Consider the following 24670-nt stretch of genomic DNA (forward strand, 5'->3'; position numbering starts at 1 on the left):
GTGTTTGATAGAGGTTACTGAGCATTTTTAGCTCATCTGATTTTTTTGAAAAAAAAATGATGAGTTACTGTCGTCACTTGATCGGCGTTGGCATTGGTGTTGCCTGGTTAATTTTAATGTTTAGGTCAGCTTTTCTCCTAAACTTTCAAAGCTATTGCTTGGCTTTGACTTGTTCACCGTCATAAGCTGACTCTGTACAGCAAGAAACATAACTCCATACTACTTTTTGCAAGAATTATGGCCCTTTTGGACTTAGAAAATCAGATTTCTTGGTTAAGTTTTATGTTTAGGTAAGCTTTTCTCCTAAACTATCAAAGCTATTGCTTTAAAACTTGCAACACTTTTTCACCATCATAAGCTGACTCTGTACAGCAAGAAACATAACTCCATCCTGCTTTTTGCAAGAATTATGGCCCCTTTTGGACTTAGAAAATATCAGATATCTTGGTTAAGTTTGCGTTTAGGTCAACTTTTCTCCTTAAGGGTCAAAGCTATTGCTTTAAAACTTGGAGCAGTTATTCGCCATTAAAAGCTGACTCTGCACAGCAAGTACCGTTACTCAACATTGCTTTTTGCTAGAATTATGGCCCCTTTTGGACTTAGAAAATCATGGGTAGGACAATGTTTCAATTATACAGAGACAGAAAAAATCAGATGAGTGTCTGCACCCGCAAGGAGGTGCTCTTGTTATTTTTGGACTTTATTAGATGACAGGTCTTTTGAAGCAAATTTTTGTTTTCAGCGAAAAGAAAATATTCACATTATATTTCTGTGGTTGAAAACATATCCCCGGTGGAGCAGATACTACTAGTGAATGTCAATTGTTTGCTTTGTTGTTTTACAGGTGACTCCAGGAGAGCATGTAATTGACCAAGGTGATGATGGTGATAATTTCTATGTCATAGACAGGTAGGTTTGACTTGATTGAAAATTAGATGATTTACTTGCCAAACCTGAGTATAAGTTACAATACCATATGGCATAGTCAGAGGTGAATCAGACATAAAATTGCCAAAAACATTTTAAACTGTGGAAATGGCTAACACATTATGTAGTGTACAATTATTATACACCACTTTTCCTATTTAGATGGAAAGAAGTTGTTGGTTAAATAGGGGTGACCATTGTTTTCCTGTATAAGAGGCCTGGAACCTCCACAGTCAAGCAGTACTTTGAATTTGAACCCTGCTTGTGCCATCTTATCAGGAAGCTGTATAGCTGGCTTGTAGAATATCTCTGCTTGTTCTCAATTGAGCCCCTCCCCAAGATATTCAGGTGGTAGAAGAAGCTTCTTGAAGTGTGAATATATCTTTAATTTCCTGGAATTCTATATCCTCATATATAATATGATTGGCTTGGTCTGATACTCAAAGGGAAATTGAAGAAATATCTTGTTTCAGAAAAGATTAAGTAATACTCGAAACCAAAGCTTTCTATTACTGCAGTCTATTACTGCAGAACTTACTTGATATATTTTGGCGCCATATAACCTATACTGTGGTCGTGCGCCGTAAAACCCAAATAAATAAATAAATAAATAAATAAATTACTTGATACATGTTTCACATTGTTAAGGTTTTACTTATTGTTGATTCATATTTAAAAGAATTACAATATGTGAAATAGTCTTTTAGAATGTTTTCCTTCAAAGTTTCACTTCCTCCTTGTTAGAGATTATTCTACCTTAAGCAAAATGCTAGAGTTTATCAAAAATAGTCGCCATCTCTGGCTAGTGACTAATGAAAAGCTCAGCCATGAACTCCCTATTGATAAAATTACGTGTCTTACTGAAAGTGATGTTGGAACCATTAATACTGAACGAATATCTTATTTTATTCCCTGCTGATATAAAGCAATCAGAATTAATACTGGGGATGGAACACTTAGAATATTGCGTTAACCTTTTTCTGAGAAAATGTAGAACATAACAATTAGTTTTTGAAGCGATCATCATGGAAGCATTGATTTGTCATTGTAAAACACACTTTCAATACTTCAGTGATAGCAGAAATGCTAAAATCTCATTTAAAAAAAAAAAAAGGTTCAGTTTTTTGTTCACCTATTCCAAGAAGAGTGAAAGCTATTTTGGTGTCACACTTTTGTTAGAAATTTTTCATGCAAGGCCATTTCTGTATTGGATTGAAATGTCACACAATGCTTCCCAGCCATGAAATCTACTGAAATAACCAAATAAAGTAACTTTTGATTGATTTCATTGTGAGTTTTTGGCTTTTTCAGCAAAGAAAATTGTGTTAAATGTTTTATGTACAACTTACTGTCAAGCTGTGTCTCAGTAACAAATACATTTGGTACATGGAAATTACACAAGGCATCCTGCTTGTTAAATGTACTTACATAAGCAAGTTAGATAACTATTGATTGAAACTTAGAAAGTCCATCCCCTACATTGAATTCATGATTTTTTTTAAATGTCCAGCCCAGTTTCTTTACTTTTAAGAAAAAAAAAATTTTTTAATTTGATTTTTAGCTCATCTGATTTTTTGAAAAAAAATGATGAGTTATTGTCATCACTTGAGCGGTTGTCGGCGTCGGCGTCGGCGTTGCCTGGTTAAGTTTTATGTTTAGGTCACCTTTTCTCCTAAACTATCAAAGCTATTGCTTTGAAACTTGGAATACTTGTTCACCATCATAAGCTGACCCTGTATAGCAAGAAACATAACTCCATCTTGCTTTTTGCAAGATTTATGGCCCCTTTTGTACTTAGAAAATATCAGATTTCTTGGTTAAGTTTTATGTTTAGGTCAACTTTTCTCCTAAACTATCAAAGCTATTGCTTTGAAACTTGGAATACTTGTTCACCATCATAAGCAGACCCTGTACATCAAGAAACATAACTCCATCTTGCTTTTTGCAAGATTTATTGCCCCTTTTGGACTTAGAAAATCAGTTTTCTTGGTTAAGTTTTATGTTTAGGTCAGCTTTTATCCTAAACTATCAAAGCTATTGCTTTAAAACTTGCAACACTTGTTCACCATCATAAGTTGACCCTGTACAGCAAGAAACATAACTCCATCCTGCTTTTTGCAAGATTTATGGCCCCTTTTGGACTTAGAAAATATCAGATTTCTTGGTTAAGTTTTATGTTTAGGTCAACTTTTTCTCTTAAACTATCAAAGCTATTGCTTTGAAACTTGCAACACTTGTTGACCATCATAAGCTGACCCTGTACAGCAAGCAACATAACTCCATCCTGCTTTTTGCAAGAATGATGGCCCTTTTTGGACTTAGAAAATAATTTTCTTGGTTGAGTATTATGTTTAAGTCAACTTTTCTCATAAACTATCAAAGCTATTGCTTTAAAACTTGCAACAGTTTTTCACCATCATAAGTGGACACTGAAACATAACTCTAACCTGCTTTTTGCAAGAATGATGGCCCTTTTTAGACTTAGAAAATCATGGGTAGGACAATATTTCTATTACACAAAAAAAATCAGATGAGCGTCAGCACCCGCAAGGCGGTGCTCTTGTTTTGTCTTAAATGAACATGACAATAAGCATCTTTTGTCACTAAGAAGTATATCTAGCATAAAATATTCGACTGTTTTATCTTTGCATTTGAGTTTTTTTTAGCTCACCTGTCACAAAGTGACTAGGTGAGCTTTTGTGATCGCGCGGCGTGCGTGCGTGCGTCCGTAAACTTTTGCTTGTGACCACTCTAGAGGTCACATTTTTTGTGGAATCTTTATAAAAGTTGGTCAGAATGTTCATCTTGATGATTTCTAGGTCAAGTTCGAAACTGGGTCACGTGCCATCATAAACTAGGTCAGTAGGTCTAAAAATAGAAAAAACTTGTGGCCTCTCTAGAGGCCATATATTTCACAAGATCTTCATGAAAATTGGTCAGAACGTTCACCTTGATGATATCTAGGTCAAGTTCGAAATTGGGTCACGTGCCATCAAAAACTAGGTCAGTAGGTCAAATAATAGAAAAACCTTGTGACCTCTCTAAAGGCTATATTTTTCATGGGATCTGTATGAAAGTTGGTCTAAATGTTCATCTTGATGATAGCTAGGCCAAGTTCAAAACTGGGTCACGTGCGGTCAAAAACTAGGTCAGTAGGTCTAAAAATAGAAAAACCTTGTGACCTCTGTAGAGGTCATATATTTCATGAGATCTTCATGAAAATTGGCCAGAATGTTCACCTTGATGATATCTAGGTCAAGTTAAAAACAGGGTCACGTGCCATCAAAAACTAGGTCAGTAGGTCAAATAATAGAAAAACCTTGTGACCTCTCTAGAGGCCATATTTTTCATGGGATCTGTATGAAAGTTGGTCTGAATGTTCATCTTGATGATATCTAGGTCAAGTTCGAAACTGGGTCACGTGCCGTCAAAAACTAGGTCAGTAGGTCAAATAATAGAAAAATCTTTTGACCTCTCTAAAGGCCATATTTTTCATGGGATCTGTATAAAAGCTGGTCTGAATGTTCGTCTTGATGATATCTAGATCAAGTTCAAAACAGGGTCACGTGCCATCCAAAACTAGGTCAGTAGGTCTAAAAATAGAAAAACCTTGTGACCTCTCAAGAGGCCATACTTGTGAATGGATCTCCATAGAAATTGGTCAGAATATTCATCTTGATGATATCTAGGTCAAGTTCAAAAGTGGGTCACATGCCTTCAAAAGTAGGTCAGTAGGTCAAATAATGAAAAAACTTTGTGACCTCTCTAGAGGCCATATTTTTCATGGGATCTGTATGAAAGTTGGTCTGAATGTTTATCTTGATGATATATAGGTCAAGTTTGAAATATGGTCAACTGCGATCAAAAACTAGGTCAATAGGTCTTGAAATAGAAAAACCTTGTGACCTCTCTAGAAGCCATACCCTTGAATGGATCTTCATGAAAATTGGTCAGAATGTTCATTTTGATGATATCTAGATCAAATTTGAAACTGGGTCACGTGCCTTAAAAAACTAGGTCAGTAGGTCAAATAATAAAAAAAAACCTTGTGACCTCTCTAGAGGCCATAGTTTTCATGGGATCTGTATGAAAGTTGTTCTAGATTTTCATCTTGATGATATCTAGGTCAAATTTGAAACTGGGTCAACTGTAGTCAAAAACTAGGTCAGTAGGTCTAAAATTATTAAAATCTTTTGACCTCTCTAGAGGCCATATTTTTCAATGGATCTTCATGAAAATTGATCTGAATGTTCACCTCGATGATATCTAGGTCAGTTTCGAAACTGGGTCACGTGCGATCAAAAACTAGGCCAGTAGCTATAAAAATAGAAAAACCTTGTGACCTCTCTAGAGGCCATATTTTTCATGAGATCTTCATGAAAATTAGTGAGAATATTCTTTTGATGATATCTAGGTAAAGTTCAAAACAGGGTCATGTACCTTCGAAAACTAGGTCAATAGGTCAAATAATAGAAAAACCTTGTGACCTCTAGAGACCATATTTTTCAATGGATCTTCATGAAAATTGGTCAGAATTTTTATCTTGATAATATCTAAGTTCAAAACCGGGTCACATGAGCTCAAAAACTAGGTCACTATGTCAAATAATAAAAAAAACGACGTCATACTCAAAACTGGGTCATGTGGGAAGAGGTGAGGGATTCAGGACCATCATGGTCCTCTTGTTTAGCTCACCTGAGCCAAATGTCCGTCGTACGCCGCCCGAGGTGCGTCGTGCATCGTGTGTCCGTCAACAATTCCTAAAAAAATCTTCTTCTTGAAAACCTCTGGGCAGAATTACACCAAACTTCACAGGAATGATCCTTAGGTGGCCCCCTTTCAAAATTGTTCAAAAGAATTTAATTCCAAGCAGAACTCTGGTTGCTGGTTGCCATGGCAACCGAAAGGAAACACTTAAAAAATCTTCGTGTCCAAAACCACAGGGCCTATGGCTTTGATATTTGGTATGTAGCATCATATAGTGGTTCTCTACCAAGGTTGTTCAAATTATTCCCCTAGGTTCACAAATGGCCCCGCCCCGGGGTCACATGGTTTATATAGACTTATATAGGAAAATCTTTAAAAATCTTCTTGTCTGAAACCACAAGACCTAGACCTTTGGTTTTTGGTATGTAGCATTGCCTTATGGTCGTCTACTAAGATTGTTCAAATTATGCCCCTAGGGTGAAAAGAGGCCTTGCCCCGGGGGTACCAAGTTTTACATAGACATATATAGGAAAAACTTTAAAAAATCTTTTTGTTTGAAACTGCAAGGCCTAGGCTTTTTGATATTTGATGTGTAGCATTGCCTAGTGGTTCTTTATCAAAAATTTTCAAATTATGCCCCTTAGATGAATAGAGGCCCCACCCAGGGTGTCCCAAGTTTTACATAGACTTATATAGGAAAAAAACTTTAAAAAATCTTCTTGCCTGAAACTGAAAGGCCAAGGCATTTGATATTTGGTATGTTGCATTGCCTAGTGGTCTTCTACCATAATTGTTCAAATTATGCCCCTGGGGTGAAAAGAGACCCTGCCCGGTGACCCCAAGTTTTACATTATATAGGAAAGTTCAAGGCTTAAGTCTTTGATATTTGGTTTGTAGCATTGCTTAGTGGTTCTCTAACAAAATTGTTCAAATTATGCCCCTGGGGTGAAAAGAGGCCCACGCCCCGGGGGTCACTTGTATAGGAAAATATACTTCAAAAATTATCTCATCATATTTCCTAGACTGTTTAATTATAATTACCTGACCCCAAGTAATTAGGGGTCACTTGACTGTGATCTTGACCTTCTGACCTACATTTTTGTTTTTAGCTCACCTGTCACAAAGTGACAAGGTGAGCTTTTGTGATCGCGCGGCGTCCGTCGTCCGTCCGTCCGTGCGTCCGTGCGTAAACTTTTGCTTGTGACCACTCTAGAGGTCACAATTTTCATGGGATCTTTATGAAAGTTGGTCAGAATGTTCACCTTGATGATATCTAGGTCAAGTTCGAAACTGGGTCACGTGCCTTCAAAAACTAGGTCAGTAGGTCTAAAAATAGAAAAACCTTGTGACCTCTCTATAGGCCATATATTTCACAAGATCTTCATGAAAATTGGTCAGAATGTTCACCTTGATGATATCTAGGTCAAGTTCGAAACTGGGTCACGTGCCGTCAAAAACTAGGTCAGTAGGTCTAAAAATAGAAAAACCTTGTGACCTCTCTAGAGGCCATATATTACACAAGATCTTCATGAAAATTGGTCAGAATGTTCAACTTGATGATATCTAGGTCAAGTTCGAAAGTGGGTCACATGCCATCAAAAACTAGGTCAGTAGGTCTAAAAATAGAAAAACCTTGTGACCTCTCTAGAGGCCGTATTTTTCAATGGATCTTCATAAAAATTGGTCAGAATGTTCACCTTGATGATATCTAGGTCAAGTTGCGATACTGGGTCATGTGCCTTCAAAAACTAGGTCAGTAGGTCAAATAATAGAAAAACCTTGTGACCTCTCTAGAGGCCATATTTTTCATGGGATCTGTATGAAAGTTGGTCTGAATGTTCATCTTGATGATATCTAGGTCAAGTTCGAAACTGGGTCAACTGCGGTCAAAAACTAGGTCAGTAGGTCAAATAATAGAAAAACCTTGTGACCTCTCTAGAGACCATATTTTTCATGGGATCTGTATGAAAGTTGGTTTGAATGTTCATCTTGATGATATCTAGGTCAAGTTTGAAACTGGGTCAACTGCAGTCTAAAACTAGGTCAGTAGGTCTAAAAATAGAAAAACCTTGTGACCTCTCTAGGCGCCGTACTTTTCAATGGATCTCCATGAAAATTGATCAGAATGTTCAGCTTGATGATATCTAGGTCAGGTTGGAAACTGGGTCACATGCTGTCAAAAACTAGGTCAGTAGATCAAATAATAGAAAAACCGTGTGACCTCTCTAGAGGCCATATTTTTGATGGGATCTGTATGAAAATTGGTCTGAATGTTCATCTTGATGATATCTACGTCAAGTTCGAAACTGGGTCAACTGCAGTCAAAAACTAGGTCAGTAGGTCTAAAAATAGAAAAACCTTGTGACCTCTCTAGAGGCCCTATTTTTCAATGAATCTTCATGAAAATTGGTCAGAATGTTCATCTTGATGATATCTAGGTCAAGTTCGAAACTGGGTCACGTGTAGTCATAAACTAGGTCAGTAGGTCAAATAATAAAAAAACCTTGTGACCTCTCTAGAGACCATATTTCTCATGGGATCTGTATGAAAGTTGGTCTTAATATTCATCTTGATGATGTCTAGGTCAAGTTCGAAACTGGGTCAACTGCAGTCAAAAACTAGGTCAGTAGGTCTAAAAATAGAAAAACCTTTTGACCACTTTAGAGGCCATATTTTTCAATGGATCTTCATGAAAATTGTCTGAATGTTCACCTTGATGATATCTACATAAAATTTGAAACTGGGTCACGTTTGGTCAAAACTAGGTCAGTAGGTATAAAAATAGAAAAACCTTGTGACCTCTCTAGAGGCCATACTCTTCATGAGATCTTCATGAAAATTGGTGAGAATGTTCACCTTGATAATATCTATGTCAAGTTTAAAACTGGGTCATGTGCCTTCAAAAACTAGGTCATTAGGTCAAATAAAAGAAAAACCTTGTGACCTCTCTAGAAGCCATATTTTTCAATGGATCTTCATGAAAATTGGGTCATGTGGAGAAGGTGAGCGATTCAGGACCATCATGGTCCTCTTGTTTAAGATACAGCCTTGAAATTTGGATGACATATACAGGTTTACACACTGATCTTAACAGCATAGAAATTTGGACCACGTCAATAACTTTCGATAAAGATTTCAATACTTATCTTTAATGTTCTTAGACCTGACCTACTTTACCTACTTTCTTGTTTTTGAAGCTACAGCAAAAAGGTTTGGACCACATGTATAATGTTTGATAAGATTTCAGTACTCGTCTTAAATAGTCTTAATCAGGTGAGCGATATAGGGCCATCATGGCCCTCTTGTTTTTATTTGAGAAAATGTGAAACAAGATAAAGATTAACAAGATCAGATTCTATAGCTATACATGCAAGGTTATTGATCAGAATAAACTAAATTTTCTTTTCTGGAAAAAAGTTGTTGCTAAATGAAGAGGGTCAGATTCTTTGTCATTTTTCCCATGGTGACAGAGATAAGAGAATTCTCTAATACCAGTGTCCTACTTCACATTCAGTGTTATTGATTGTTGATTAGCACATGGTCAATATACTGTAACATGGCTGTTAATTATTTTTCTCCAGGGTTCCATAGTGATTGTTTCACAGATAAACAGTTGACAGTAATCATGCAATTTATCATCCCACCTCTAACTCTAGCTTTATAGAGATCACTACTCTAATGAATGGGGGCTGTCAAGATCAAGAAATTCTTAGAAAAATGATATCCCCACTTTTATAGAGATCATTACTCTTAATAATGAAGGCTGCAGAGATCAAGAAAATGTAACCTCTTGTTAGTGAAGTACAGATATTATTATATTATTATACCAGATTTATAAAGTGCCCTTTTCATGATAAACATGATCAAAGACGCTTTACGTAGCACAAAGGCAGCCACTCAGGGTGCCAAATTCATACTGTACTACAGACACATAGAGTGATCTGGCCAAAGGAACAAAGTGAGACAAAGCTTCAAGAACAGAGGGAGAGAGAAATCCTTTTAGATACAGGCTTGCCCAGTTAACTTAGCCTAGCTCTTTGTGAATAGACAGTCTGGTTCTTTAACATGTGCTGGGTATAGCATCGATATATGTGAAGCTGTCTTTTCTTGGAAGAACCAGTAACTGCCTCTTATTTAGGTGGGAGACACTAGAGAGCATCTCAGAAATTTCCAGTGCCTGGACCGGGATTTGAATCTCTGACCCCTTGATTGACAGTCCAGCATGTTACCACTAGACCATCTGGCCACATATATGTATTGCTTACTGAAGGTCACTAGGTTTTACACAGGTTTTGCCTGTAATGAACAAGTGCTCTGAAAGGCACATGTGGACCTCTTCCATCCGCAAAAGATGATAAGTCCTGTATCATTTAAAATAATGTTGGTATGTCTTCAAACAAGAAAGTCACATTTAGTGATAGCTTATATTCATAAGTACAGTTATGGAACTTGTTCAAAATTTCAAAGATGATTTCTCATCCTAAGAAGTGTGTCAGTGAAGAAAAGCTTTAAAATGTTGTTTAATTCCTGAAGTTATTGTCCTATTTTGATGCTTAAAATAAAAGCAAAAGCAATGTTAGCAGTCATTTAATACTAATAAATTGCCGGCTTAGTCTCTAAATCCATAGCACTAAATTACAGAGCCATTTGATCATAATGAATAGGATATTGGACATTAATTAGAATGTAAGGAAGCTAAGTTAGTCTCATGTCCAGGCAGTTTTCTAGATAAGGTTTAATGTTATTGCAAAAATATCTTATGCTAGGTATTTCTATACATTGAAAACAATTTTGCAGCATGTCCATATGCTTTCAGTTGTTTGAAAGTTTCATTGATTGAAACTGCACTTGAGGAAGCGCTTCAGTGTCATCATGTTTTTTAACATAATGGTTTCGGATACTACATATTGACTGAATATAAAAAAGTCAAGCTGTTTTATATTTAGTCTTGAGCTGGATATCTACCACAAACAATTTTTATATGTTTCTTTATCTGCTGTAGCAGTTGCAGTGTTTCCAAGGTCAAGTGTTTTTAAAGTCACTGGAAACTCTTGCCCCTGTCTACATTGCATTCAGAATCTTGCTAGCAATGACAATTCTGTCATGTGATTATGCTATGCAGTCCATGACATTAATTCAACAATTTGGCTGAAAGGAACTCAGCAACACCATATTTGGTCTTTACATGCAGTTATGTTACACTCTTCATCAAAAGGATACAGTGTAACCTGTTTCTAATGCATACATAAATCAGTTAAATTCAGTTTCTTCCTAGAGAAACTTCACAGATCTCTAAAGAATGTGTCTAATGCAGGACAAAGCAAATTCTTTGAAAGTAAGCCATCCTTCATTAGGCGTGCCTAGAATTTTCACTCACCCTGCTGCAATTTATAGTCTACCTGCAATTCAATTAGGAGACTGCAGCATCTCTTTTGAAGTCTGGTCAAATCCTGCTGTGGTACTGTATTTGGTTGTTGGTTAATTCACTTTTTGCTTTGTTTTGTTATAAACTTATATTTAACAGCCAGGCAAGAAAATTTCATTTGAAAGATGCAAATGGCAAATAAACATGATTTATAAGCTAAGAGATCAGTAATTTTGTTGGATGGAACTATTTAGTGTGTGCCAGGGAAATGTAATTACAAACTGGAATTTCATGTCACTACTTCTAGATACAAACATGCAAAATCAAAAATCGACAGCATGTGCTGGACTGAGTGTGTCTACTAAATGTACAGACACATTAGTTTCATCTTCCAATCTTTTGTTGCCTAAATGTAAGCATTGCATGCTACAAATAATTTCAACAAAATGTAGATAAAATAGCTTGCACTACCGACAGGCAGAACTTGTATTTAAGAGGCAGTGAAACAGCACAATTGTTGCTGTTTAGGTGGTGGAAAAAAGAAGTGTCATTTTCAGCTTCCTGAGTTAGTTTAGAAAGGTGATTAACTCCATTGATTACCTTAATTTATCCCTGTTTACCTTGTTTTCCTCGAGTTTATGATAGAAATTAGCTACATTTATTTCTCTTTTACTAGTGCACCTATTGCAGTATTGCTAATGGTGGTTTCCATAACGATTTTGTCCACAGAGATCTACATAAGTCAAGGATGATCAATATAATGCACACTCTTTGTATTTGAATATACCAAAGAAAACAAATAAAAACCTGTGCTTTTTAGGTAAACACCAAATATTGCAAACACTATATGACAAGGCCAGGGACACATTTTATTCACCTCCCCCAAAACCCTTCTAAAGAAGAGGGGATATTATATTTTGGTCATTGTCAGTTGGCAGTTAAACCATTTGGTTTCCAATCAATAATTAGAGAATGCTTGGAGTTGTCATGGTCAGTAGTCAGGAGTAGTTTGGAGTAGTAGGTCAGACATGTGTTTACAGACAGCTATTATCTTGTTCTGTATTTTCATGTGTCTGAAGTTCAATGTTATTGTTACAAGGTATATGTGTGTCCCACAAATCTTGTATGTTAAGCTCCTTAGTCATTGTCAAATGGAACTGGTTCAAACTTTCTTTGAAAATTACCCATTATGTATTAGAAGTAAGTGAAGAAAATGAGTTAGAGTTATAGCCCTTTGTTAATTTCAGAACAGATAAGCAACAACTGTCTATAACTTTCTTTGTTTTGTTTATTTTGTTTTTGTTGGGTTTGACATCACACTTAAACAATTAAAGGTCATAATATGGTGACTTTTCTGGCTTTTAATGGAGTTGGAAGACCCAGGTGCCCCTCTGGGCATTATTTCATCACAAGCGGACACCTTGGTAGAACCTCAGCTGGATGGCTTCCTCACATGACTATAACTATGTACAGTAATTGCTAATAAACTCTAGGTCTATACCAAAATTGTCTAAATCCATATTGTTGTCTGGTAATGGCCAAGTAAAGTATTAGATCCAGCTGATAAATATGAAAAGGATATTGGACATTGATTGGAAGTCAGGAATCTAACCAAGTATCATGTCCAGGCACAGTGTTTTAGAAAAGGTTTAATGTTATTGCAAAGATATCTTGCACTAGGTCCTTCTGTATCTGTAACTCTTGAGTTATTTAAGGCTCTTCTGTAACAGTGTCTGACATGTCCATTTGCTGTGCATTGTTCAGACAGTTTCATATATTGAAACTTGGGTTATTGACCGGACATGAAGCATGACAGACAGAAAGGCAGACTATCTCAATTTTTTTCTTCAAAAAGGCAGGGGATGACTCACTCACCACCTAAGCAGCAATAATTGTGCAATTTTATTACCTCTTTTTTTTATGCAGTTTCTACTTGTCTGAGAAGCAAGCTATTTTATCTCCATTTAGCAAGAATTACTTTGTGGCATGCAATGCTTACATTTAGATTGTTGTTGCAACATAAGATTGAAAGATAAACTTAATGAGTCTGAAAGCTTAAAACACTATTTTTAAAGTGAATTTGCCTTAAATCCATATCCTATTATTAAATGATTCTGCTTGATTCAACAGAATAACTGGGCTGAAAGTTGCATGTTACATTATAATGAAATATGTCCAACTATTTCTATTTATTTCAAAGCCAAAGGAGACCATTTCTTATGGCTTTCTTGTATTACAAACTAAATTTTCCCAATTGGATTGCTTTGAAAAGTGGTTACAAACATCCTTTTCTCTATAAACATTTGATATCTATGACACTTGTTCCCCATAATGAGAAACAGTGTTGCAAGCAAGACCAAAACCCCTTGCTCAATGATCAAGGTCACAAGGTTACTGGATCTGTTTTGTGTTCAGCCCATAACACTTCCAGGGATTTCATTATAATGTGGCACAAATGACAAGGACTTGTCATGCCCTTATCTCAAAGGTTAAGGTCACATTTAGCGATCAAAGAGGTCCCTATTCTGTCCAGATCATTTATTTCGGTACGGATGTGTCACATGCCAAGACCAAGACCCCTATCTCAAAGGTTAGGATCATACTTTAATGTTCATTAACTTTTATATACACAGATGGATATTCAAATAACTTGGCATTACAAAACAGTATGTTCTGTGCATGATCGTGACCCCTAGCTCAAAAGTGAATGTCACATGGACCCCAGTAAACTTTAATATATATATAAAAGCGCGTGAAGTTATTTTATAATTTTACGATATATATATATATATATATATATATATATATATATATATATATATATATATATATATATATGGATCATGAATATATTTATATGGATTGCCTTCACTTTCGGCTTTTTTCTTTTTTCCCTGTATTTATATATATATATTATTTTTTGATGGTTGAATTAAGATTGTATTGGCTGTCAGTAAATTGTTTTGTGAAAAATGTTCCTAGATGGAGAATGTCAATAACTCTGTTACAGTTTCTTGTGAAGTGATAACCTCCATTGATTACCTTAGTTTATCACCTTTCACCTTTTTTTCCCCAGTTTATGGTAAAAATTAGCTTCTTTTATTTCTGTTGCAACATTGCAGTTTTTTCTGATGTTTTTTTCCCCCAACATAGCATTCAGATGATTCTGTCCACAAAGGTGTCAAGGAATATTCCATAGTGGGCTCTTTGTATCTGAAGACCAGTCTATTTGATGGAAATCTGTGGAAACTGTTAATAGAAAATAAATAAAATGCCTCTGCCTTATGGGGCTCTATTATCTAGAATATAATTGCCTCTACCCCACCCACCTATAGTCTACAGAAAAGTAGGTCCAAACTGCAGTAACAACCACCATCATTATATCAGAATGCAGTAGTTGCTTTAATTCCTCTGGGACTCTGACTTTTTCTTTGTGTGCAATTTATTCAGTATTGCCAGACTTTTTAGCGATGACACAATAAAATTTACACTTGTACAGCGAGACCAGGGACACTTCTTTATCAAATTAGTTTTTCTTGTTCTGTATTTTATGTCTGTTTTACCAAATGAGGAAATTTAAGGGAGACCTGGAAATGTTTATGGGTGGCAAATTTTCTTGCTGGAGACTATTTTGGACATCTTTTCTGCTTTACTGATACAATTCAATGTAACAAACAGAATGAATGCTCAAATCACATCCTGTTTAGGAGAGAGAAATGTATTCTTTCTTAAAAGTTACTTTAGAGAGCCATTAATAACTGTGTTTACAGTTTACATTTTCTAAGTCTACTTTAGGTTCATGTGTTTCATGAGACATATTACAGCCTATGTCATTGGTATATAACATTCAAAGTTTCAGCATTTTTTTGTTTTGATGCATAAATATTTTTCAGTTATTCACAAATCCTGTTCATAAGCCATCCCTATTTGTTAACTTGAATAGCAGTGGCTGTGCAATTTTTCCCCAGAATGGGGTTTAAGTTTTAATGCTAGTACAACAGATTTAACTTACTCATATGTAATGTTTACTTGTAGTCCTTCAGGGTGTTCTTCAGACATTCATTCTTGGCCATGATATGATATATGAATAAGCTTAATTAAAATGAGGGTTAATTAATCACACTGCATGTACTGATGTTGTCTTTACCCTACCTTCAGTTAAACAGTTACATTAGATACGCTTGAATGAAATTGAAAGCCCATTGTGTTCAGACTTGACTGTTGTTGATGCTGCAAAAGATATATAGTTTGGAAAAGTCACAGAAAGCAATCTAGCTACGGTTGGTGAATGAGGCACTGTGCATTTCTGTTAAAGAATTGGCCCTGTCTGTTGTTAATGGGTTTTGCACATGGTAGTTGCACATTGTATTAGATGTACAAAACAAAAACTAAAGTGCTGCCAGACAGACATAAATTGCTATTACGTCTCAAAAAATACTTGCTATTGTGTCAGAAAGACGAGAGAGAGAAAGTATTCTTAATGAAAATAAGTAATGAAGCATGTTTATTTGTATTTTTTTGTCTGTAATCGGTGTGAGGTCATCATGGACTAGTGATCTTTTTTACTGCCTGATGCTTTTTTCATTTCAAACAATAGAAAGAACCAGTGAACCATGATGTCATGATAGCAGTATCACTAGTTTTTAGCAAATTATGGCTCCTTTTCATCTAAAGTTTTGCATGCAACTATCAAGTTGTATCTTAATGTATTGGATTGAATCTTTCTACAGCGCTTCCCTTGTCATCAAACAAACCTTTTGAAATAACTCCAGTTTGATTATCCCCCGACGAAAGTCAGAGGGATATAGTTTTGGCGTTGTCTGTCCGTCCGTCTTTCAGTCCGTCCTTCCATCCGTCCGTCTGGAGCCATATCTAGGAAATGGTTGGGAATATTTATTTAAAACTTCATATACATGTTCACCACTATAAGTTCTTGTGGCCCGTCAAGTTTCAGTCAGATTGCCCAAGTAACACCAGAGTTATGGCCCTTAGAAATTTCTAGTGTTAACTATATAGGGTACTATAAATAGGCAATTTCTGCATCATAATTTTTTATATATTTGACCTAGAACTATGAAACTTAAACAGAAGTTAGATCACCATAATGTGGTTGTGTACACACAATTTCGTTTGGATTTATTAGTAAATTAAGAGTTATTGCCCTTTAATTGTATAAAAATCCACATATTTGTGCATAACAAACTTACCATTTGGTAGAATTTCATTAAATTTCTTTCATTCTTTTCCATGAAAATTTATTGTAAACATGTGAGGTTGTGTACCCACACCTGGTCACCCCCTTACCTTGATTACATCCCTCCCTATCCCCCTCCCACCCCCCCCCCCCCCCCCCCCCCCCCAGAAAAAAAAAAAAAAAAAATCCTTATTTAAATTTTTTTAAACAAACTTCATAAACATGTTCACCACTATGAGGTTATGGGGCCTATCAAGTTTCAGACAGATTGCCCAAGTAATGCCAGAGTTATGGCCCTTAGAAGTTTCCAGTGTTAACTATATAGGGTACTATAGATCTATAGATATGGTAATTTCTGCATCATAACTTTTGATATATTTGACCTTGATCTATGAAACTTTAACAGAATTTAGAGCACTATAATGTGGTTGTGCACTCACAATTTAGAACGGGTTTCTTTTGTAACTTTAGAGTTATTGCTCTTTAATTTTCTAAAAATCCACATATTTGTACATAACAGATTTACCATTTGGCAGAATTTCATTAAATTTCTTTCATTCTTTTCTGTGAACATTTATTATAAACATGTGAAGTTGTGCACCCACACCTGGTCACCCACTTGCCTTGGTCACATCCCCCTCCCAACCCCCCTCCCCTCCCCCCCACACCCCTCTCCAAAATTTTTTATATTTTTTTAGCTCACCTGTCACAACGTGACATGGTGAGCTTTTGTGGTCACCCTTCGTCCGTCGTCCGTCCGTGTGTCCGTCAACAATTTCTTGTCTGCACGATAGTGGTTTCATTTATGATTTGATTTTAACCAAACTTGCACACAACTTGTATCACCATAAGATCTCGGTTCCTTTCTTGAACTGGCCAGATCCCATAATGGGTTCCAGAGTTATGGCCCCTGAAAGGGCCAAAATTAGCTATTTTGACCTTGTCTACACAATAGCAGCTTTATTTATGATTTGATTTTTACCAAACTGGCACACAACTTGTATCACCATAAGATCTTGGTTCCTTTCTTTAACTAGCCAAATTCCTGTATGGGTTCCAGAGTTATGGCCCCTGAAAGGGCCAGAATTAGCTATTTTGACCTTGTCTGCACAATAGCAGCTTCATTTATGATTCGATTTTAACCAAACTTGCACACAACTTGTATCACCTCAAGAACTTGGTTCCTTTTTTAAACTGGCAAGATTTCATCATGGGTTCCAGAGTTATGGCCCCTTAAAGGTCCAAAATTGGCTATTTTGGCTTTTGCAGCCATAGAGACTTCATTTATGGTTTTATTTGATACAAACTTCCAAAATAACTTCAACAGCAAGAAATCTTGGATTCCATGACAAATCAGATCCAAGCGTAGGTTCAGAGTTATTTTATATCTGATTACCTCCCCTGATTGTAATCAAAATGGATTTATATCAGTAAGTACTTATAGGACTTATTTGAAACTTCATTATTGTCATTAGTTGGACTGAGCCAATAAGGGTAGATAACTATGGACTGATTTTTTGTCAAATTATCTCCCTTTATTTCAAATTAAAATGGGTATATCTCCGTAACTTATGAAGATACTGATCTGAAATTTCGTTTATGTGAACAGATTTATTTGGCAGATCCTTCTTTTGTTCACTTACAATATTTTTTTTTAATTACTTCCCTTTTACATTACTATAAATAGCATATTTTTAGTAACTTTTTTATTATTGGCTGTAGGGGAAAACCGCGACCACTTTTCTGTGGTACAACATGGATGGTACCTCCAATTTTTAACCAGGTTTTCAACAAAAACCTGAGTTATTAGATTGGGGTATGTCGTTGGTCGGGTGGGCGGGCGGCGGCGTCAAACTGATGTTTCCGATCAATAACTTTTGTTTCGGTAAAGATATTTGAATAAAACTTGGTATGTATGTAGCTTATATCAAGACAAAGGCTGGGATTGATTTTGGAGTTTCTGAGGTCAAGGTCACTGTTACTTAAAATAGAAAAAGGGTTTCCGGTCAATAACTTAACTTAGGAATGAGCTATCATGATGAAACTTGGTGTATAGAAAACTTATATAAAGTTGTAGCTTGGGATTGATTTTGGGGTTTCTGGGATCAAGGTCAAGGTCATTGTTACTAAAAATAGGGTTAGGGTTAGGTTAGGTTTAGGGTTAGGGTTGTGCTTTAAAGTGGTGCACTGTGATTCAGTATACTTTTTTATTCTTATGTTGTAGCTTGGGATTGATTTTGGGGTTTCTGGGATCAAGGTCAAGGTCATTGTTACTAAAAATAGGGTTAGGGTTAGGTTAGGTTAAGGTTAGGGTTAGGGTTGTGATTTAAAGTTAGGGTTAGGGTTAGGGTTGTGCTTTAAAGTGGTGCACTGTGATTCAGTATACTTTTTTATTCTTATGAAAAGTGTTGAAAACTTGGTTTCGTGGCATTGCCACATTTCTTGTTAGGTGTATTTTGACATATCTGTACCTTGTAAGATTTTTTTTTCTTTTTGGTTAAATTTCTTCCCATTGTTGTTACTGTCCTGTGGACTTAGATATTTTTTCTGAGGACCTTCTTGTTCTCAAGTGCAATGATGAAAGGTGAGCGATATAGGGCCATCATGGCCCTCTTGTTTCATTTCTTATTTTAGATTTTTTTCAAACCTTCCACGATTATTTATCAACATGCAAGTTGTACCATTCCCCCCCCCCTCACTCCTCCACCCAGTCATGCCCACTACTGACCATGCATCCTCTGCCCCCCTCCCCCCCCCAACTTCACCCTTTTACCCTTTTTTTCATTTTTAATTTTCCATCAATATTTATAATCAACATGTGAAATTTGTTTCCTCTCCTGTTCCCCCCGCACCCCCACCCCCTAAAAATAAATATATTAAGTTGTGACTGCACAAACCTTGTCCTCAGCCATGTTCAAGATATCTTACCGGTGTTCTCTTAAGGTATTGGACCTGTTGTGGAAAACGTCATACATATAAGAGCGTTAATCCCAACATACTGGGGGCCGCGAAATGATTAATTACTCAAGTGTTCAGTATTAAAATATGAAATTTGAAGTTAACTAAGAGTCAGTTTAGGAATAAACTGAATGCACTGAATAACTTATTAGCCGATGCAGAACTATTTAAAATTGGCAATAAATCGTTAACTATGCATATATAAACAAATATGAAATTTTCACAACTGAATTACAATCTTCAGTTTCTGACAGCAAAGTTTGTCGGTCAGTCTTTTTCACGGAACATTATTACATAGCGCGATCTTCATGAAACATTTATTAACAGTCACTTTGTTCCCAAAGATAAAGTTTAACAATCGGTCTCACTAAAGTTCCATTGTTTGATTTAACTTTCGCGGCACGTACAAGTCCATCTTTCCCGTAAACGAGTTCCTGAATAACACCTAATCTCCACCACGCACGTGGTGTATCTTCATGGATTTGAACAACGTCACCAGGTGAGATCTTCTGTTGGTTGTTTCCCGTCACTCGGTGGTATTCACGTAAGGCCGTCAGGTATTCATGTCGCCAACGTTCCCGGAAATGATCAGTTAGTTGTTTCTGTACCCTGGCTCTTTTGGTAAGACTGGAACGACTGCCAGTCGTTGGATCTGATAACGTTTCAACTGGAACATTTTGTGATGGGAGGTACGTCACTTGCTGACCATATAACAGGTGCGATGGAGTCAAAGGTACTGGGTCCGAGACATCGGATGATACATAGGTAATTGGCCAATCATTGAGTATCGCTTCTACCTCGGTGGTTGTCGTCTGGAGTTCCTCTAACGTAATAAATCTGCGACCTAGAACTTTCTTTAGAGTATTTTTGGTAATTCCTATTAAGCGCTCCCACCATCCGCCGTACCAGGGAGCTCTCGTCAGGATGAAATACCACTGTGTACCTTCCTGACTTAGAGTTTCTCGTATGCTCTGGGATTCAAACAGCTGACGTATATATCTTGATGTAGACTGGAACGTTGCTGCGTTATCAGAAACCATTATACGTGGTAATGACTTTCTACTGCAAAATCTTCTAAACGCCTGTAGAAATGATTTTTCTGTTAAATTCTGAACAATTTCTAGGTGTAAAGCTCGTGTAGAGGCGCAAGTGAAAAGACATATATAAGCTTTCTCCTGGTTTCCATGACGATCTTTAACGTGTAATGCACCTGTAAAATCTACTCCAGTTACTGTAAATGGAGGACTGTCTTCAAGACGATATTTCGGTAGGGGTGGGGGATCTGGGGCTTTGTACGATTGATTGTATAGTGGTTAGTACTTCGCGTTGTCCGCGACAACCCAGGTTCGAATCCTGGTCACGGCACCAAAATGTGGAAAATAGGGTCGTATAACAATAGACGCGTTGTGTACTTTACCAATCTATTCTCTGAAACCCTCAAACCAAAAACATATACAGTCAAACTCGCTTTATACGAACTCAACCGGGCCTAAGAAATATGTTCGTATCAAACGAAATTCGTATTAATGAATGTATGACCAGATAATTTGTCCGAGCAATTTGGGCAGTATCACCGGTATCATCGGTGAATAAATTCCAATATTATGATACATGAAAGTAGTTAATAGTTTTAAACTGATTAAGTTAATTCATTCAGATAACATTGAAATTACTCAAGAAAAGTCATACTTAAACAGGTAAAACTGTATTAATTTAATTTTTAATGTGCGTTCGAGGTCAAGAGCGCCAAATTATAACCACCGCCAACATTGAAGCTTGTACTATATAACAAAAATTCTAAGAGGTATAAAAGTTTGTATATTTTGGAAGACATAGCCTACCTGTATCGACACTAGAACGTTAATAATGTGTTTAAAATTATTTACACTTCTTTAAATTTTGACCTGTTAATTGATTAAATTATTATGCCCCCCTTTGAAAAAGGAGGGGTATATTGTTTTGCAGATGTCGGTCGGTCTGTCGGTCGGTCGGTCGGAATGTAGACCTATCCGTTTCCGGGTGATAACTCAAGAACGCTTGGGCCTAGGATCATGAAAGTTGATAGGGAGGTTGGTCATCACCAGTAGATGACCCCTATTGATTTTGAGGTCTGTATGTCAAAGGTCAAGGTCACAGTGACCCTGAATAGTAAAACGGTTTCCGGATGATAACTCAAGAACACTTGGGCCTAGGATCATGAAAGTTGATAGGGAGGTTGGTCATGACCAACAGATGACCCCTATTGATTTTGAGGTCAGTATGTTAAAGGTCAAGGTCACAGTGACCCTGAACAGTAAAACAGTTTCCGGATGATAACTCAAGAACGCTTAGGCCTAGGATCACGAAAGTTGATAGGGAGGTTGGTCATGACCAGCAGGTGACCCCTATTGATTTTGAGGTCAGTATGTCAAAAGTCAAGGTCACAGTGACCAGGAACAGTAAAATGGTTTCCAGGCAATAACTCAAGAAGGCTTGGGCCTAGTGTCAGGAAAATTGATAGTTAGGTTGGCCATGACCAGCAGATGACCCCTATTGATTTTGAGGTCAGTATGTTAAAGGTCAAGATCACAGTGACCCTGAACAGTAAAACAGTTTCCGGATGATAACTCAAGAACGCTTAGGCCTAGGATCACGAAAGTTGATAGGGAGGTTGGTCATGACCAGCAGGTGACCCCTATTGATTTTGAGGTCATTAGGTCAAAGGTCAAGGTCACATTGGCCAGGAACAGTTAAATGGTTTCTGATCTTCTTGTCCAAAACCATAGGGCCTAGGGCTTTGATATTTGGTATGTAGCAAAATCTAGTGGTCCTCTACCAAGATTGTTCAGATTATTTCCCTGGGGTCAAATATGGCCCACCCCTAGGGTCACATGGTTTATATAGCCTTATTAGGAAAAAGCTTTGAAAAACCTCTTGTCCAAAACCACAGGGCCTAGGGCTTTGATATTTTGTATATGACATCATCTAGTGATCCTCTACTAAGATTATTCAAATTATTCCCCAAGGGTCAAATATGGCTCCGCCCTGTGGGTCACATGGTTTACATATTCTTATTTACAGTGTGCATATAATTTCTGTTCCTTGTGCAATTACTAAATGCATCAAGGGGGGCATTTCGTGTTCGACAAGCTCTTGTTTTATATTGACATGATACACAAAGGACCGAGTATTTGTTTGTGAATAGGTGTAAACTACTCCATTGTTCAATTACCAAGCGGCACAAGCTTGACCATATTATTATTTTCAACACATTTTATAACGGCCCCGACTTCTAAAATTAATTCGTATCAAAAGATGGAAAAGTATAATATTTAAGCTTATTGGGACTTCCAAAATGTGTTCGTATCTACCGATTATTCGTATCAAGCGAGTTCGCTATTACCGAAATAATTTTACAAAGAAAATAGAAGGACTCGGCCGGGGAATTCGGACTTTGTTCGTTTAATCCAAAAAATTCGTATCAAGCGAGTTCGTATTAAGTGGACTCGACTGTACATAGTAAGTGACGTCAACGATGTCTTACATACAATGGCGGTAAATAACGTCATACATATAAGAGCGTTAATCCCAACACCTGTAATAGAGTACCTCCTTTTTGAAGAGTATTCAGTTCCTACAATAAACCTACTTTGACTGCAATTTTCAGGGGGGCGTAGGTTCAAGCCCCAGTGGGACCAAATTTTTTTCCCCGTGTTTTCCTTTTTTCTAGTAAATTTTTACTTCTTTCAAGACTTATTATGGATGCATTGTACAAAACTGGAAAAAAATTCATTTTATAAGCGTTTCCTTGCAGTTCAAAGTGAATTTACCTCTGAATCAGGAGGGGTAGAGTTAGACATCTTGAAAAATACTGAGTTACATGCGGTAAAAGTTCTCTATTTTGCCTTCATTCTTTAGATTACATACTGTGGAAGAAATGTAGGTAGGTTTTACGTCTGCCCCAAGGATATTTCTGAATGAAGTGAGCAAAATTCAAAACAGACCCACAGGATTCGACCTTAATTTTTCAAAGTTGGAGTTAGAATTATGTCTTATCAAATCTGTTTGCTTGAGGCACCCTAGAAAAAAAATGATATTTACAGTTTTATTTTGTGTTTTATGATTGTTTAACAATAGTTTGATGTTTCTTTTATCAAAATTAATGTTGTAATGAATTCTCTGCAAGCGTTTTAGATAGTGGCCATCACATTGAAATTTGTCCCTACTTGAGATTGAGGAAATTCCATAAATTATACAAAATTTACAAAAAACGGCACGGTAAAAGTTGTTTAAAATTTGCAACACAGTGCGAAACATGGTCAACTTTAAGAATATACCAAGCAAAATTAATGCCATTTTTTAAACATTACTATTAGGGGTCCAATACCTTAAGAGCATCTGTTCTTTTAAGTTCAAATGTACATGTTAAACAGCAACACCTGGTGCCAAACCACTCAAAGACAATATTTCGTTCCAGTTAAACTTCAAGCTCACATTTCAATTAACTGTATTTAGAGTGGTGGAACCTATGCTCGCGGTATTCCTATGCTCGTGGTATTTCGATAAATATGCTCTCTGCAGAAGCACTGATAAAAATATTTCATCATGCTATGTTCAACACCGACTAGTGGTGAAATGCCTTTACAACAAACGTAGCGATAGCCGCGCGTGCCGCTCACGTGACGTATACAGCAGCCGATACATTTTACGCAATCTGTATCTGTCGCACAAATGTCACACAGATATTTCAAAATCACTCAACTAAAGTTAGTTTTTTTAGAAATCATGCATTACATTCAGATCTAAGATACATTTAAGAGCAAGATGTGATGAATGTGACGCCTGGCTACACTACGAGTGCCTTTCGAACCATGAAAAGATCGATGTTGATCTTAGTATTTTGACAAAGTCGAAATGGTTCTTTTTGAGATGTAGTGAGGAATAAATTTCCTACACACAAAAGAAGTGTAGAAAACATTAGCGAGTTAATCACTGTAGTTGTTTGAATCTTTAATACTTGAATATTCTGTTTTTAAACAACATTATTATACGTTTTTAAGCTTTGTTCTAATAGTGACTCCATTTCTGTAACGGAAATATACACATAGAGGCACACACTAAATTTTATCCCCATTTATTTTGTTTTTCACATAATAAATGAGTAATGTTCTAAATATTATATTCGCATATGCTTGTTTGTTCATTTTTAGCCTGCTGAAATTTTTATCGTCCTTAGTTTAATCGATATTACATACCGCCAGCATAGGTTCCCTTCAGGGCGAATTTTCACCTTTTCACGTATGCCGTGTCGATAGCTTATGAGACGACTAAGTCACGTGATGACGCACATCAACAATATGTTTCGATAAAAGGAGGATAACTTTATGTTTTTGCATAGGCAAATCGAAATAATAATTTTTTCTTGCTTCTTAAAAAGATTATATATGTACAAAATACCGCGAGCATAGGTTCCACCACTCTAATTTTAAAAACTAAGCTTACTACAGTAAGCATATCCCATTCAAAATAAATTCTTTAGT

General features: G+C 36.5%; 2 protein-coding genes across 5 annotated transcripts in view; both read left to right on the top strand.

Annotated features, from left to right (window-relative positions):
- Positions 1–18854, top strand: part of LOC123528430 (ectopic P granules protein 5 homolog) — a 307990-nt gene extending 289136 nt beyond the window's left edge. Inside the window, exons 48-49 of one of the 4 annotated variants that reach the window (XR_008366830.1) lie at positions 18159–18499; positions 18530–18854. The gene's annotated coding sequence lies outside the window, so the exon portion shown is untranslated. The remainder of the gene's footprint in view (positions 1–18158; positions 18500–18529) is intronic. The other 3 variants (XR_008366831.1, XR_008366833.1, XR_008366832.1) reach the window with 3 other exon arrangements.
- LOC123528810 (cAMP-dependent protein kinase type II regulatory subunit-like) overlaps positions 1–24670 on the top strand; it is a 125403-nt gene that overhangs the window by 56286 nt on the left and 44447 nt on the right. The window contains exon 6 of the mRNA XM_045308817.2: positions 845–909. Coding sequence (XP_045164752.1) covers positions 845–909 — 65 coding nt within the window. The remainder of the gene's footprint in view (positions 1–844; positions 910–24670) is intronic.

This window comes from Mercenaria mercenaria, chromosome 13 (assembly GCF_021730395.1).
Source record: "Mercenaria mercenaria strain notata chromosome 13, MADL_Memer_1, whole genome shotgun sequence".
Lineage (NCBI taxonomy): Eukaryota > Metazoa > Mollusca > Bivalvia > Venerida > Veneridae > Mercenaria > Mercenaria mercenaria.